The sequence below is a fragment of the Chiloscyllium plagiosum genome, unplaced genomic scaffold (genome assembly GCF_037043375.1).
Source record: "Chiloscyllium plagiosum isolate Xiang-an unplaced genomic scaffold, Cpla_swu_hap1 HiC_scaffold_7, whole genome shotgun sequence".
NCBI lineage: Eukaryota > Metazoa > Chordata > Chondrichthyes > Orectolobiformes > Hemiscylliidae > Chiloscyllium > Chiloscyllium plagiosum.
In genome coordinates, this window is record NW_028270145.1 from 82,681,784 (window position 1) to 82,694,958 (window position 13,175).

The window sequence follows — 13,175 nt, forward strand, 5'->3', positions numbered from 1 at the left end:
TGGAGGTTGGCAAACGTGGTGCCACTGTTTAAGAAGGGCGGTAAAGACAAGCCAGCGAACTATAGACCGGTGAGCCTGACCTCGGTGGTGGGCAAGTTGTTGGAGGGAATCCTGAGGGACAGGATGTACATGTACTTGGAAAGGCAAGGACTGATTATGGATAGTCAACATGGCTCTGTGTGTGGGAAATCATGTCTCACAAACTTGATTGAGCTTTTTGAAGAAGTAACAAAAAAGATTGAGGGCAGAGCAGTAGATGTGATCTATATGGACTTCAGTAAGGCGTTCAACAAGGTTCGCCATGGGAGATTGGTTAGCAAGGTTAGATCTCATGGAATACAGGGAGAACTAGCCATTTGGATACAGAACTGGCTCAAAGGTAGAAGACAGAGGGTGGTGGTGGAGGGTTGTTTTTCAGACTGGAGGCCTGTGACCAGTGGAGTGCCACAAGGATCGGTGCTGGGTCCTCTACTTTTTGTCATTTACATAAATGATTTGGATGCGAGCATAAGAGGTACAGTTAGTAAGTTTGCAGATGACACCAAAATTGGAGGTGTAGTAGACAGCGAAGAGGGTTATCTCAGATTACAACAGGATCTGGACCAGATGGGCCAATGGGCTAGGAAGTGGCAGATGGAGTTTAATTCAGATAAATGCGAGGTGCTGCATTTTGGGAAAGCAAATCTTAGCAGGACTTATACACTTAAGTCCTAGGGAGTGTTGCTGAACAAAGAGGTCTTGGAGTACAGGTTCATAGTTCCTTGAAAGTAGAGTCGCAGGTAGATAGGATAGTGAAGGCGGCATTTGGTATGCTTTCCTTTATTGGTCAGAGTATTGAGTACAGGAGTTGGGAGGTCATGTTGTGGCTGTACAGGACATTGGTTAGGCCACTGTTGGAATATTGCGTGCAATTCTGGTCTCCTTCTTATAGGAAAGATGTTGTGAAACTTGAAAGGGTTCAGAAAAGATTTACAGGGATGTTGCCAGGGTTGGAGGATTTGAGCTACAGGGAGAGGCTGAACAGGCTGGGGCTGTTTTCCCTGGAGCGTTGGAGGCGAGGGGTGACCTTATAGAAGTTTACAAAATCATGAGGGGCATGGATAGGATAAATAGACAAAGTCTTTTCCCTGGGGTCGAGGTGTCCAGAACTAGAGAGCATAGGTTTAGGGTGAGAGGGGAAAGGTATAAAAGAGACCTAAGGGGCAACGTTTTCACACAGAGGGTGGTACGTGTATGGAATGAGCTGCCAGAGGATGTGGTGGAGGCTGGTACAATTGCAACATTTAAGAGGCATTTGGATGGGTATATGAATAGGAAGGGTTTGGAGGGATATGGGCCGGGTGCTGGCAAGTGGGACTAGATTGGGTTGGGATATCTGGTCGGCATTGACAGGTTGGACCGAAGGGTGTGTTTCCATGCTGTACATCTCTATGACTAAGTCAAATGGTATGTTGTCCTTCATAGCGGGAGGATGTGAGTACAGGAACAGCGATGTCTTGCTGCAATTATACAGGGTCTTAATGTGACCAAACCTGGAGTAATGTATGTTTTGATCTCCTTACCTGATGAAGGATTTTCTGGCTATAGAGGGAGTGTTACAAAAATTGCCAGGTTGATTCCTGGGATGACTGGATTGAAGTATGAAGAGAAACTGAAACAGTTAGCAGTCTATTCCCTGGAGTTTAAAAGAACATGGGGAGAAATCTCATTTGAAACCTATAAAATTCTAACAGAACTAGACAGGGAGGATGTCCCTAATGACTGACTGGGGAGTCCAGAACCAGGAATCTCAGTTTAAATATATTAAACATTCATGCAAACAAAAACTAGAAAAGAATGTCCTGACAGTACTCATTACTGGAAAGATTCTCAGGCAAACTCTACATATTTTAAGAATGGAAATTTCAGAGAAATCTGCCATGTGAAATGGTTGGAATCAGTGAGCTATAGCAAAGCACAGTTAATATCAGAGCTCAAGTAGAATGAGGCTTCTTTTGCCATCTGATGGCATTCATTAAACTTCCACTCTAATAGGGCATAAATCTAAATCCATGTCTTGCCATTGTCGATTTGTATCAAATCATTTTGTCTCCCAAATGTTGCCAGGCTCTTACATAGTCCACGTGAGTAAGCCATTTATGACAAAGATGCAGAGAAATGTCTTCATCAGAGAATGTTGAGCCTGTGGAATTTTCTGCCACCAAAGATGGTCGAGGCCAAAACATTGAATGTTTTCAAGAAGTTAGTTTGTTTCCCGGTGGCTGAAGTAATCAAAGAGTATGGGGAGAAAGTGGGATCAGAGTATTGAATGAATAATCAGCAAAGATCATATTGAATGGTGCAGGACACTCAAAGCATTAAATGGCCTACTCCTCCTCCTCTTTTCTATGTCTTAAAGTTGTACTTGTCCGTCTGTGGGAACTTAAGCCAAATTGTTTATTTTTACTGATAAGTAAGCAATACTCATGATGCAGTGGCTTCATTCAAACAATTACCTAAAGCTACTTGATCAAAGAAGTCATGATTTGGAGATGCCGGTGTTGGACAGGGGTGTACAAAGTTCAAAATCACATAACACCAGGTTATAGTCCGACAGGTTTAATTGGAAGCACACCAGCTTTCAGAGCGACGCTCCTTCATCAGGTGTTGTGTGATTTTTAACTTTGACCAAAGAAGGTTTTCTTTCTGCATCAAAGCCACTTGCTTTCTGTCGGTTATGAGCCATTATTTTGTCTGAGCATCAGTGGCACAGGTTGGTTAATCCATTGCAATTGTATAACAAGAGGACTTGATGTTACAATTCTTCATGATAAAAGTAATTAGTGGGCTTGATTGTAACACACTTTATTTATAATTAAAGATTTTTTAAAAAGCATAATGAACCATCCATTACTTATCAGTTATTTATATGATGGTTCTTAAGGGCTAAAAGTTTAATATGTATGTCAAGATATATTTTATTATGGAAGTCTGACATTTTATACATTATAAAAACCTTTTTTTTGTTATTTTTGGTGGCTTTGAGCTCTTCTGCAATCCTGTTTTTAATCACTCACTGGCTTCAGTCATCTAATCCTGAAACACTGGAATTCTCTCCCCGCAGACCTGGCTCCTTCTTCCTTTAAGATACTTGCTAAATAGTGATTCTTTGAGCAAACATTTTATTTCTGCAGTCATCTTTTATATGTTTGTTTGCTAACAGCCTTGTTCAGGATCTTGCAATATTTTATAATGATAGCAGTGTGATATAAATAAGTTTTTTCTTTTTCTTTTAAATCAGTGAATTTTGTAGTATGTTTTGAATCTTCTGAAAGTGATCCACCAATTTTGCCTTGTGTCGCTTGTCTTGAGAGTAGTGACACTGTGATTGGTCTGCTTGTCAGCTGTGAGAAGACCAAGACCATGATGCATGAACAGCAACAAGGGCACCTGTCATTTCAGGAGAGATCAGTGTATATACAAGGTTCGGCATAACAGCATCAGTTTTTCAGCAAGTTCTCTTCTAATCTCCCAGTATTCTTTCCGATCATTCAATCCCCTGCTGACCCTATACTTAATGCATGTTTCTTTCTTAACCTTCAATCTTTTCCAAATGTCTTTATTCTTCCATAAGCACTCCATGGGTGGCATGGTGGCTCAGTTGTTAGCAGTGCTGCCTCACAGCACCAGCGAACCGGGTTTGATTCATCCTCAGGCGACTGTCTGAGTGGAGTTTGCACATTCTCCCCGTGTCTGCTTGGGTTTCCTCTGGATGCTCCAGTTTCCTCCCACAATCCAAAGATGTGCAGGTCAGGTGAATTGGCCATGTTAAATTGCCCATAGTGTTAAGTACATTAGTCAGGGGTAAATGTAGGAGAATGGGTCTGAGTGGGTTACTCTTTGGAGGGTCGGTGTGGACATGTTGGGCCGAAAGGCTTGTTTCCATACTGTAGGTAATCTAATCTAATCTAATCACTTCACATGACCAATATGCCTTGCGATTACATCCACATTATTAACCCTGCCCGTTAACAGTTGTTTTCTTTATTATTAATATGTCGATGAGTTGTTCAAAATCCATTGGCTATGCACCTCATCAAGGCTCTTCAAATAACATCTTCCCTATCCACAACCTTGACTATCTAAGCCAAGAAGGACAGTAAATGCAGGGGAACACCTGCAAGTTTCCTCACAAGACATAGATCATCCTGTCCTGGAACTATATTACGGTTCCTTCACTGTCACTGGATCAAAATCTTAGAACTCCCTGACTAATAAGACTAAGGGTGTCCCTCCATATCCCAAGGACTGCAGTGATTCAATAAGGCAGTTCATCACTGACTTCTCCAGGATAATAACTACTGGCCTAGCCACTGATACCAGCATCCTGCGTTCATTGTAATTTTTCCTGCTGCAATGTGGATCTCGAAGATCCATGCATGGCAGTAGCTCTGTGCATCGGCATGCCAATCAAGGTGCACACACAACTTCCCAGCCGTGTAGTTTACAGGAAATATTCTCCACATCCTACAAATGTATTCTTTTTAAGTCTTTATATTCCCTACAGAGGATCAAAAAGCAGTCAGTTTGGAAACTGTAGAGGAACAAAATGTTTTTGGCATCCATGCACAGGGTGCAATAATTAATCAAGAAGGGAAAAAAATGTTATGCTTCAGGGCTATAGAACCTTGTCAGATTCAGTCAGGAATGCTGCATTCAGATTTGGGCACTGATCCCAGAGTAAGGTACAGATTCAGTGGAACAGATTATTGGACAAGCTTTACGAACTTGACTTTATATTCCTTTGGCTTTAGTTGGTGAAGGGGCAACCTAACTTAGTGAATTGATGGAATAGGCACATGGAAAGTACTTTGTCTAGTGGAGGGATCAAGGGCAATGAAACATAATCTTAAAATTACAGATAACCATTTAGAACTGAAATCAGGGTGCACTGTTTCACACAAAGGGTAATAGAAACCAAACACCGCACTTATTTTAAAACAAAAATCTGTGGCTATGAGATCAATTTGGAATCTTTATGTTTGTAGGATTTCAATAAAGTGATATTATTGAAGGATATGGAACAAAGACTGCCAAATTTAAATGATGTACATGTCCAATGTTTAGATTCATTTTCACAGTATTTCTGGTTATAGTTTCTGGTTATATCTTGCTTCAACTGATCTGCAAATAAGAGTAGTGAAGCTCTGATGGGCAGATGGGTCTCTATGTAAGTGATCACAGATGAAAAGCAAAAGTAGCTTCAGCAATGTGTACCTGATGATTCAGTTATTCATCAATGAGTACTTGTATTATATATTCTCAGAATTGATCCTTGTACTGACTGAGGTTAACTAATTCTAGCCATGTACTGAGAATGCTGCAGCAATTGATCTTGATGTCCCTGCTAGTGGCACATTAGCTGGATTTCACTCTTTTGATAGTTGTCTTGTGATTTTAACTGCAAAGGACAAAATCGCAGTCAGCAGTGATGTCTGCTTATATATGAATATTAGTTGTTTTTCAAGCATTGAACACAATTGAACTGTATTTCAAAAAAGTCACATTTGATTCAACAAGTTTGCTGGATCTAAAATCCACATTTGATTTCTCAACTCGCACATGCATCTCTGCAATACAACTTTGAGTGGCCATTGTTGTAAATGGAGAGAATTGAAATGAGAGCAGTAATTTACAAGTTTTGTGTTTACGAGAGCAAATATGAGGATCTGAATCTGTTCTAGATTCAGTTGTTACAAGCTTGAATCTAGAATGATCGTCAGCATTCATAAATTGAAGAATTTTAACTTAATGTATTCTCCTTTCACAAACTATCTGTTTAAAAGTTGATGATTTAATTGTGTTTCATTGCAGGAGAAGCCCTGAAATTCCCTGAGGCATCTAGATTCAAAACAGTGGAAAAGCTGGCGATGTCAAGGGTGCCAACTCCTCCTCCACCTGGAGAGATGTCTAGTGGGCCTGTGGCGGAGAGTTGGTGTTACACCCAGGTATGATATGTCCCATTATTTCAATTTCTAATTGCTCAGCTTTAACTGTGTGCTCTAATTTCTTGGCAGATGAAATGAACAGCAACTTACACCATTTGTTGAACTTGAATAGTTGAATATCCAGTTCACCTTTAGCTTTAAGAATTGGAGTTTACTTGCTTCAAATCCCAGGTGGTCAAGAAGAGAGTGTAATGTGAAAGTCTAGCAGTTCTGATGAACAGTCACCAGACTCAAACCATTAATGCTACTTTCTTCTCGCAATGTATGCTGCAGACCTGCTGGGCATTGCTAGCAATTTCTATTTTTATGAAAGTCTAGCACATAATTTCTGGCAGTGTATAAATCACAGATACCCAGATAAGCCAGTAAACACTGGCCTTGAATTCAAGCCTTCTGTTTTTCATCATAGAGGTTATTCAAAATTACTGGGAAAACTTAGCAGATGATCCCTATGATGAAGTGACAAATGCTTGTCATGGTTGTTGCTTAGGAACAAGTCAAACTGGGTTGCAGCTACTCATTTAACCTGTTACAGCAACACTCTTTGTCCAAACAAAGCTGGAAGATTCAACTAACTTTGTCTCTTCAAGGAGTGAATATTATCCAATTGGGAAAGGGAAAAGAAAAAAGGAGCTGAGACTAACTTTCAACTCTTTCCTGGAGACTCAAGTGTCAACTTGACAAAAGGAAATATTGCAGTAGGAGGAGGATTGCAGCCATAGTGCAGATTTAAATGTGGGATCCTTCCTGTAGTCGAGGGTTTACGTTGCAGACTGAAAGTATTGAGTTCTTTTATTAGAGTAAATTAGAGTTTTGAAATTTGCTTCTGTGACCCTTTAAGTCATTCATTAGAAGTTTGAATTATTTTTTTAAAACTTATTAATATTTTTTGCTTGAAGAGGCAGTGGGAAACTGAATTTAAAAATATTTGTTTTGTAATTGACTCAGGACCTTTTAATATTTACTTGTGATCTAATGTAATTTCACATCAAGTATAAATGTAGTAGCTTTTGAATTTAGACATTGACTAAATAATCTTGTGTTTTCCAATCAAATTTCAAAAATTGCACAGCCATTATTTTCCATGCCTGAAAGTGTGTCAGAGAAGTCACACTTCAGGAACTTGCAGATCTGTAGGGCAAATTAGTGTTTGGCTCAAAGAGCTTTTTTGTGATAAGGATAAACTGAATATGAGCAAATCAAAAGCAGTTCAATTGATTCTGAGGTGTAAGCAAGCAGTTCAATTCACAAGAGGCAGAAAACTGGCCAGTCAAATTGCAAATTGTTTTTGGATTCTAAATTTTGAGGTAACAGAAGTCAACTAACTAAATTGCTCAGATATTTCTTTCTGCACGGTCTGACCTTTATTTTCCTTTTTTGCTCAGTTAGCAAAACTTGCTTGAAAATATGTAACTGTACCACTTACAAGAAAACAAGTTGCTCAGCATTAAAAGTGCCCACAAAAAGCATCATCAACATCGGTCCATCCTAACTGAAGCCTAAAGCTTGAGTTGGAATTCTTATCTGAGTCTGATGCAGACTATTTTCACTCAGTATGACTAATGCCACTATATAATATGGACTTTGACACTTTCGTGTTCACTCTGCTTCTGTAAATTACAACACCCAGACTCCATCCACTTCACCTGAAAAATGGGTAGAAAGCAAAGTCCTGACTCTTAAAAGAGAAAGTCACTGCAGTCTTCTCTCTTTGTCTCCATGCGAGCATTATTCTGTACTTCATTGGCGAGGCAGGTCATTTCTAGATTGCAAATCTAAGATCTGAATTACCAAAAACCACAAAAAAAATTGAACAGACTTGATTTTATCTGGTAATTTGCAGAGATGAAGTTATTAAATAAAAATGCAGTTTTACTTAAATTCTGATGTTTGTCCTTGAGGACATGAGTGAATGTTTGAGGTGATTTTCTTGCCTCATATAATATTAATTGTTGACCTTTGAACTGTAAGCATAATAGCTCTTAGGGCTATGAGCATCACAACAAGAACCAGAAATCCGTTGTGCATGTAAATTGGCTATATTTCAGAAGTACCTTCTTGGTTGTGAAGCACTTTAATGTATCACATGGCTTTGAAAGGCTTGTATAATTGTAACTTTATTTTCTTCCACATTCAGCAATACTGAAAAGACACCGTGAAAGTCCAGCAATTGCTGAACTTCAAAGATACTTCACTGTCTGTGAAACACTTTCAGATGTGTGGAAAGTAGATCAAAAAGTGTCAACAGCCAAGAGACTTGGATTTTAAAATAATATGTAACATTATTTGCCTGTTTGCATCATACGCACAAGCAATAAGTATAGTCAATACAGTTTAAAAGTCTTTGCCTGACATTCATTGAGCTGAACTCTGAGCTACAGACTTTTTGGGATATAAGGTTTCGAAGTATAACCTGGATGCTTTCCTCCAGGAAGCAATCAAGTCTTTTTTGGCTAAGAAGGACTTTTAGAGGTGGTCAGTGAGGTGGGGATGTCTGAAAATCAGGCAGTTATGGGCTCCAGGTATAGTGATGGGGTAGCCTTAGTCTTTTTCAGCAGATGTTTGCTGCCACTGTGCATGCATGCTAGAGTTATAGGATGGACAAAAAATTGACCACTTCAGCACATGCAGAAAACTACTTAAGTGGGAGGAGTAAAAAGAAATATATCTATAACAGGGTGCATTAGTATGGTGAAGGAAAGATACACTGTTCTCTGCAGCTGAAATCTGAAGGTTATGTTTCCTGTTATGCCAGGGTTAGATACATGGTGTCATGACTGGAAACTAACGTTTTGGAGGATCCAGAATTGTGGTTCACATTGGATCTAAAACATAGGTAGAACTAAGAATATTTTCTGCTAAGGGTTTGAGGACTTAAGGTCCAAATTAAAAAGCAGACGTTAAAAGAAAGTAAGAATTTCTGGGTGTGACATGATCCATACACCATTTGGTATAGGAATAAGCAGATTAGAAAGTTAGTAAAATATGTAGCTGAAACTGTGGCATGGGAGATGGAAATTTTGCTTCATGGTAAGTGAATAAGGTTGAGGAGTTGCCATAGAGAATCATCTTTTGAACATATGACTTGAACTCAAACAAAAGCTTTGGGGGAACTGTTCTCTAGTGCAATCTTCAGGTCGATGTCTCAATCAGTCAGAGTCCACTTGCCAAACAATCAGCACCCTCTTGTCATGTATATAGGTTGGTGTTTCTTTTGTGATTTGGTGTTCTAGCGTTTATTCTGGAATCAAGTGCATGACAAAAAGCTCCAATATCCATTTCTCTCTTAGGCAATACCCCAGTTCGAGATTTTGATCAACATGTTAATGTTTTTACACACAACTGTGATAGTTGGAGCTTGAACCCAGGCTTCCTGGTTCAAAGAGATAGCAACTAGTTCTCACAAGAGCCCAAATACACACATTCTACATTACCAAGCAACAATAGGGTACAATAAATTTAGAACTGCACTTCAAGTACCTGAGTACTTAAGACCAATGTTATGTTGTATCTACTTCTGTTCTGTAATTAACTTTCATTCTTCACAGCTTGTAATATTAAGATTTTGGTCTTCTGCATGGTATTCAAAAACCTGTTAGTGTTTTAAGTTAACATTTTCCCAAGACCTTTCTGCACGCTTTCAAGAAGTGCAATTCAATTAAATTTTCAGTTGGTCTCTCATATTACTTTAGTTATTTGTAGTTAAACAATGTCATAAGTAAATGTTTATGCTTTTTAAAGGTATACTATGTTTATTATAATCATACCCTGTCATGACACTTGTGGGTTAGTTATGTTTGCTGTATTTTCTATAAGAACAGAAATAAAGAAAATATAAGGAGGTATAGGATTCTGCTATTCATTATGAACATGATTGATCAATAGTTGTTCCTGGTTTTCTTTCATGTCTTTTGGTTCCTTTAGCCTCAAGTGCTGTATCCAACTCCTCCTTGAAATTATACAATGCTTTGGTCTTGACTGTTTTGTATGATAGCAAATTTCACAGGCTCACCACTCACTAGGTCAAGACATTTCTCCTCATTTCACTTCTAAATGGGTTTACCTTGTATCTTTAAACAGTGGCCCCCTGGATCTGGACTTGTCTGTCATCAGGAGCATCAACCCTGTCTAGCCCTGTTAGAATTTTATATGCTTCTTTGAGATTCCCCTTCATTCTTCTGAACTCCAATGAATGTAATCGTAACTGATTTAACCTCTCCTCATACATCCCCACCATCCCAGAAATCAGTCTCATAAACCTCAATGATTCCTCCAGTAGCATAATTCTAGAGGTGGTCTCACCAAGGCCCTGTATGACTGCAGCAAGTCATCCCTGGTTCTGTACTCAAATCTTCTCAATATGCAGGCCAACACATCTTTTGTTGTCTTCACCACCTGCTGCTCCTGCAGATTTAACCTTCAGCAACTGGTGTACTGTTGCACATTCCCCTCTCAGTTTATAGCCATTCATATGCAGCAAACCTTTTTATGAACTGGCATCTATGAGACCAGGAATATGCCAGTTGATCAAATTTTCCGATTAGGCAAGAGGTCCATATAATCAATGTAGAAACACATACTAAGTAATATAAATGTAAGACGGGGGTATACACATCACTGTTATACTTTATTTACAACATAAATCACTTAAATAATAGTACAATTTTGCCTTCAATCAAACTTAATGGCAGAGAGCGTCTTTGCTCACATCCTCAACTGATTACTCAGAGATCACGGTGATTGTGATAATGCAGTAAACGTCCGGTATTTCAGGTATATAATTTTTGCTGGCTTATCGAGTGCTACTTCATAAAGTTTGCTGTAATAATATCCCCACTTCTTTTTGATACTGAAGTGATAACTCTCATTTGTCCATAATTTACTGCATCACCCATGCATTTGTTCACAGGCTCAGTTGTCCAAATCACACTGAAGCACCTCCACATGTTCTTCACAGTTCATCCTCCCATCCAATTTTGTGTAAACTTGTAGATATATTTTAGTTTCCTCATCTAAATTGTTAATATATTTTATGACTGGTTGGGGTCCTAACTAGTCATTGCCTGCCATTTGGAGAAGAAAAACATAGAACGTTACAGCACAGTACAGGCTCTTCGGCACTCAATGTTGCACTGACCTGTAAAACCAGTCTGAATCCCATCTATCCTACACTATTCCATGCTCGTCCATATGCCTACCCAATGACCACTTAAATGCCATGAAAGTTGGCGAGAGTGGTGTGCTGGAAAAGCACAGCAGGTCAGGCAGCATCCGAGGAGCAGGAAAATCGATGTTTCGGGCAAAAGCCCATCATCAGGAATAGAGGCCTCTATTTGCAATACTCTAAATGTGGCCACACCAGAGTTTTGTACAGCTGCAATATGATCTCATGGTTCTGAAACTCAAACCCTCTTCTAATAAAAGCTAATACACCATATGACCTCTTCACAACCCTATTAACCTGCATGGCAACTTTCAAGGATCTATGTACCTGGACGCCGAGATATCTCTGCTCATCTACACTACCAAGAATCTTACCATTTACCCTGTACTCTGCATTCTTGTTACTCCTTCCAAAGTGAATCACCTCACACTTTTCCAACTCCATTTGCCACCCCTCAGCCCAGCTCTGCAGCTTATCTATGTAACGTATAACATTCTTCATCACTATCCACAACTCTAATGACCTGAATGTCATCTGCAAATTTACTAACCCATCCTTTGACGTCCTCATCCAGGTCATTTAGATAAACGGTAAACGACAGTGGACCCAAAATAGATCTTGCGGTACCCCACTGAAGTGATAACTCTCATTTGTCCATAATTTACTGCATCACCCACTAGTAACAACTCCAGAATGAACGTTTCCCATCAACCACCACCCTCTATCTTCTTTCAGCTGGCGAATTTCTAATCCAAACTGCTAAATCAGCCTCAATCCCATGCCTCCTTATTTTGTGCAATAGCATACTGTGTGGAACCTTATCAAACACCTTACTGAAAGCCATATACACCACATCAACCACTTTACCCTCATCCACCTATTTGGTCACCTCAGAAAACTCAGTAAGGTTTGTGAGTCACAACTTACCCTTCCTGAAACCGTGTTGACTATCCCTAATCAACTTATTCCTTTTTCGATGATTATAAATCCTATCTCTTATAACCCTTTCCAACAATTCACCCACTACCAAAGTAAGGCTCAGAGGTCTGTAATTTCCAGGGTTGTCTCTACTCCCCTTCTTGAACAAGGGAACAACATTTGCTATCCTCTGGTCTTCTGGCACGGTTGCTGCAGACAATAACGACGTGTAGATCAAAGCCAAAAGCTCAACAATCTCCTCCCTGATAAATACCAACCGGCTCAGGGGACTTATCTATTTTTACACCTTTCCAGAATTACTAACACCGCCTCCTTATGCACTTCAATTCTATCTGGACTAGTAGCCTGTATCTCAGCATGCTCCTCGACCACATTGTCTTTTTCTAGTGTGAATACCGACAAAAAGTATTGATTAGATTCCCTACAGTATGTAAATAGGTCCTTTGGCCCAACAATTCCAAACCGACCCTCCGAAGATTAACCCACCCAGGCCCATTCCCTGACCTTATATTTACCCCTTAATAATGCACCTAAGGGTAATTTAGCATGGCCAGTTCACCTGACCAGTCCATCTTTGGATTGTGGGAGGAAACCGGAGCACCTGGAGGAAACCCATGCAGACACGGGGAAAATGTGCAGGCTCCACGCAGACAGTCACATGAAGCAGGAATCAATCCCGGGTCCCTGGTGCTGTGAGGCAGCAGTGCTAACCACTGAGCCACCGTGCCATCCTTTTGGCACTTCCCCTATCTCTTCTGGCTCCATGAACAACTTCCCACTACTATGCTTGATTGGCCCTAATCTTACTCGAGTAATTCTTTTATTCCTGATATATCTATAGAAAGCCTTAAGATTTTCTTTGATCCTATCCGCCAATGACTTCTTATGTCACCTCCTGGCTCTTCTTAGCTCTCTCTTTGTTTTTCCTGGCTAACTTGTAACTCTCAAGCACCCTAACTGAGCGATCACGTCTCATCCTAATATAAGCTGCCTTCTTCCTCTTGAAGAGAGATTCAACTTCCTTAGTAAACCACATCTCCCGTGCTTGACAACTACTTCCCTGTCTGACTGGTACATACCTACCA

The 13,175-nt window shown here is 39.8% G+C and overlaps 1 protein-coding gene across 3 annotated transcripts in view; it reads left to right on the forward strand.

Annotated features, from left to right (window-relative positions):
• Positions 1-13,175, forward strand: part of spopla (speckle type BTB/POZ protein like a) — a 216,233-nt gene that overhangs the window by 166,172 nt on the left and 36,886 nt on the right. For all 3 annotated transcript variants that reach the window (XM_043694074.2, XM_043694078.2, XM_043694076.2), the window contains one exon: positions 5,854-5,987. In XM_043694074.2, coding sequence (XP_043550009.1) covers positions 5,910-5,987 — 78 coding nt within the window. In that variant the 5' untranslated portion in view covers positions 5,854-5,909. The remainder of the gene's footprint in view (positions 1-5,853; positions 5,988-13,175) is intronic.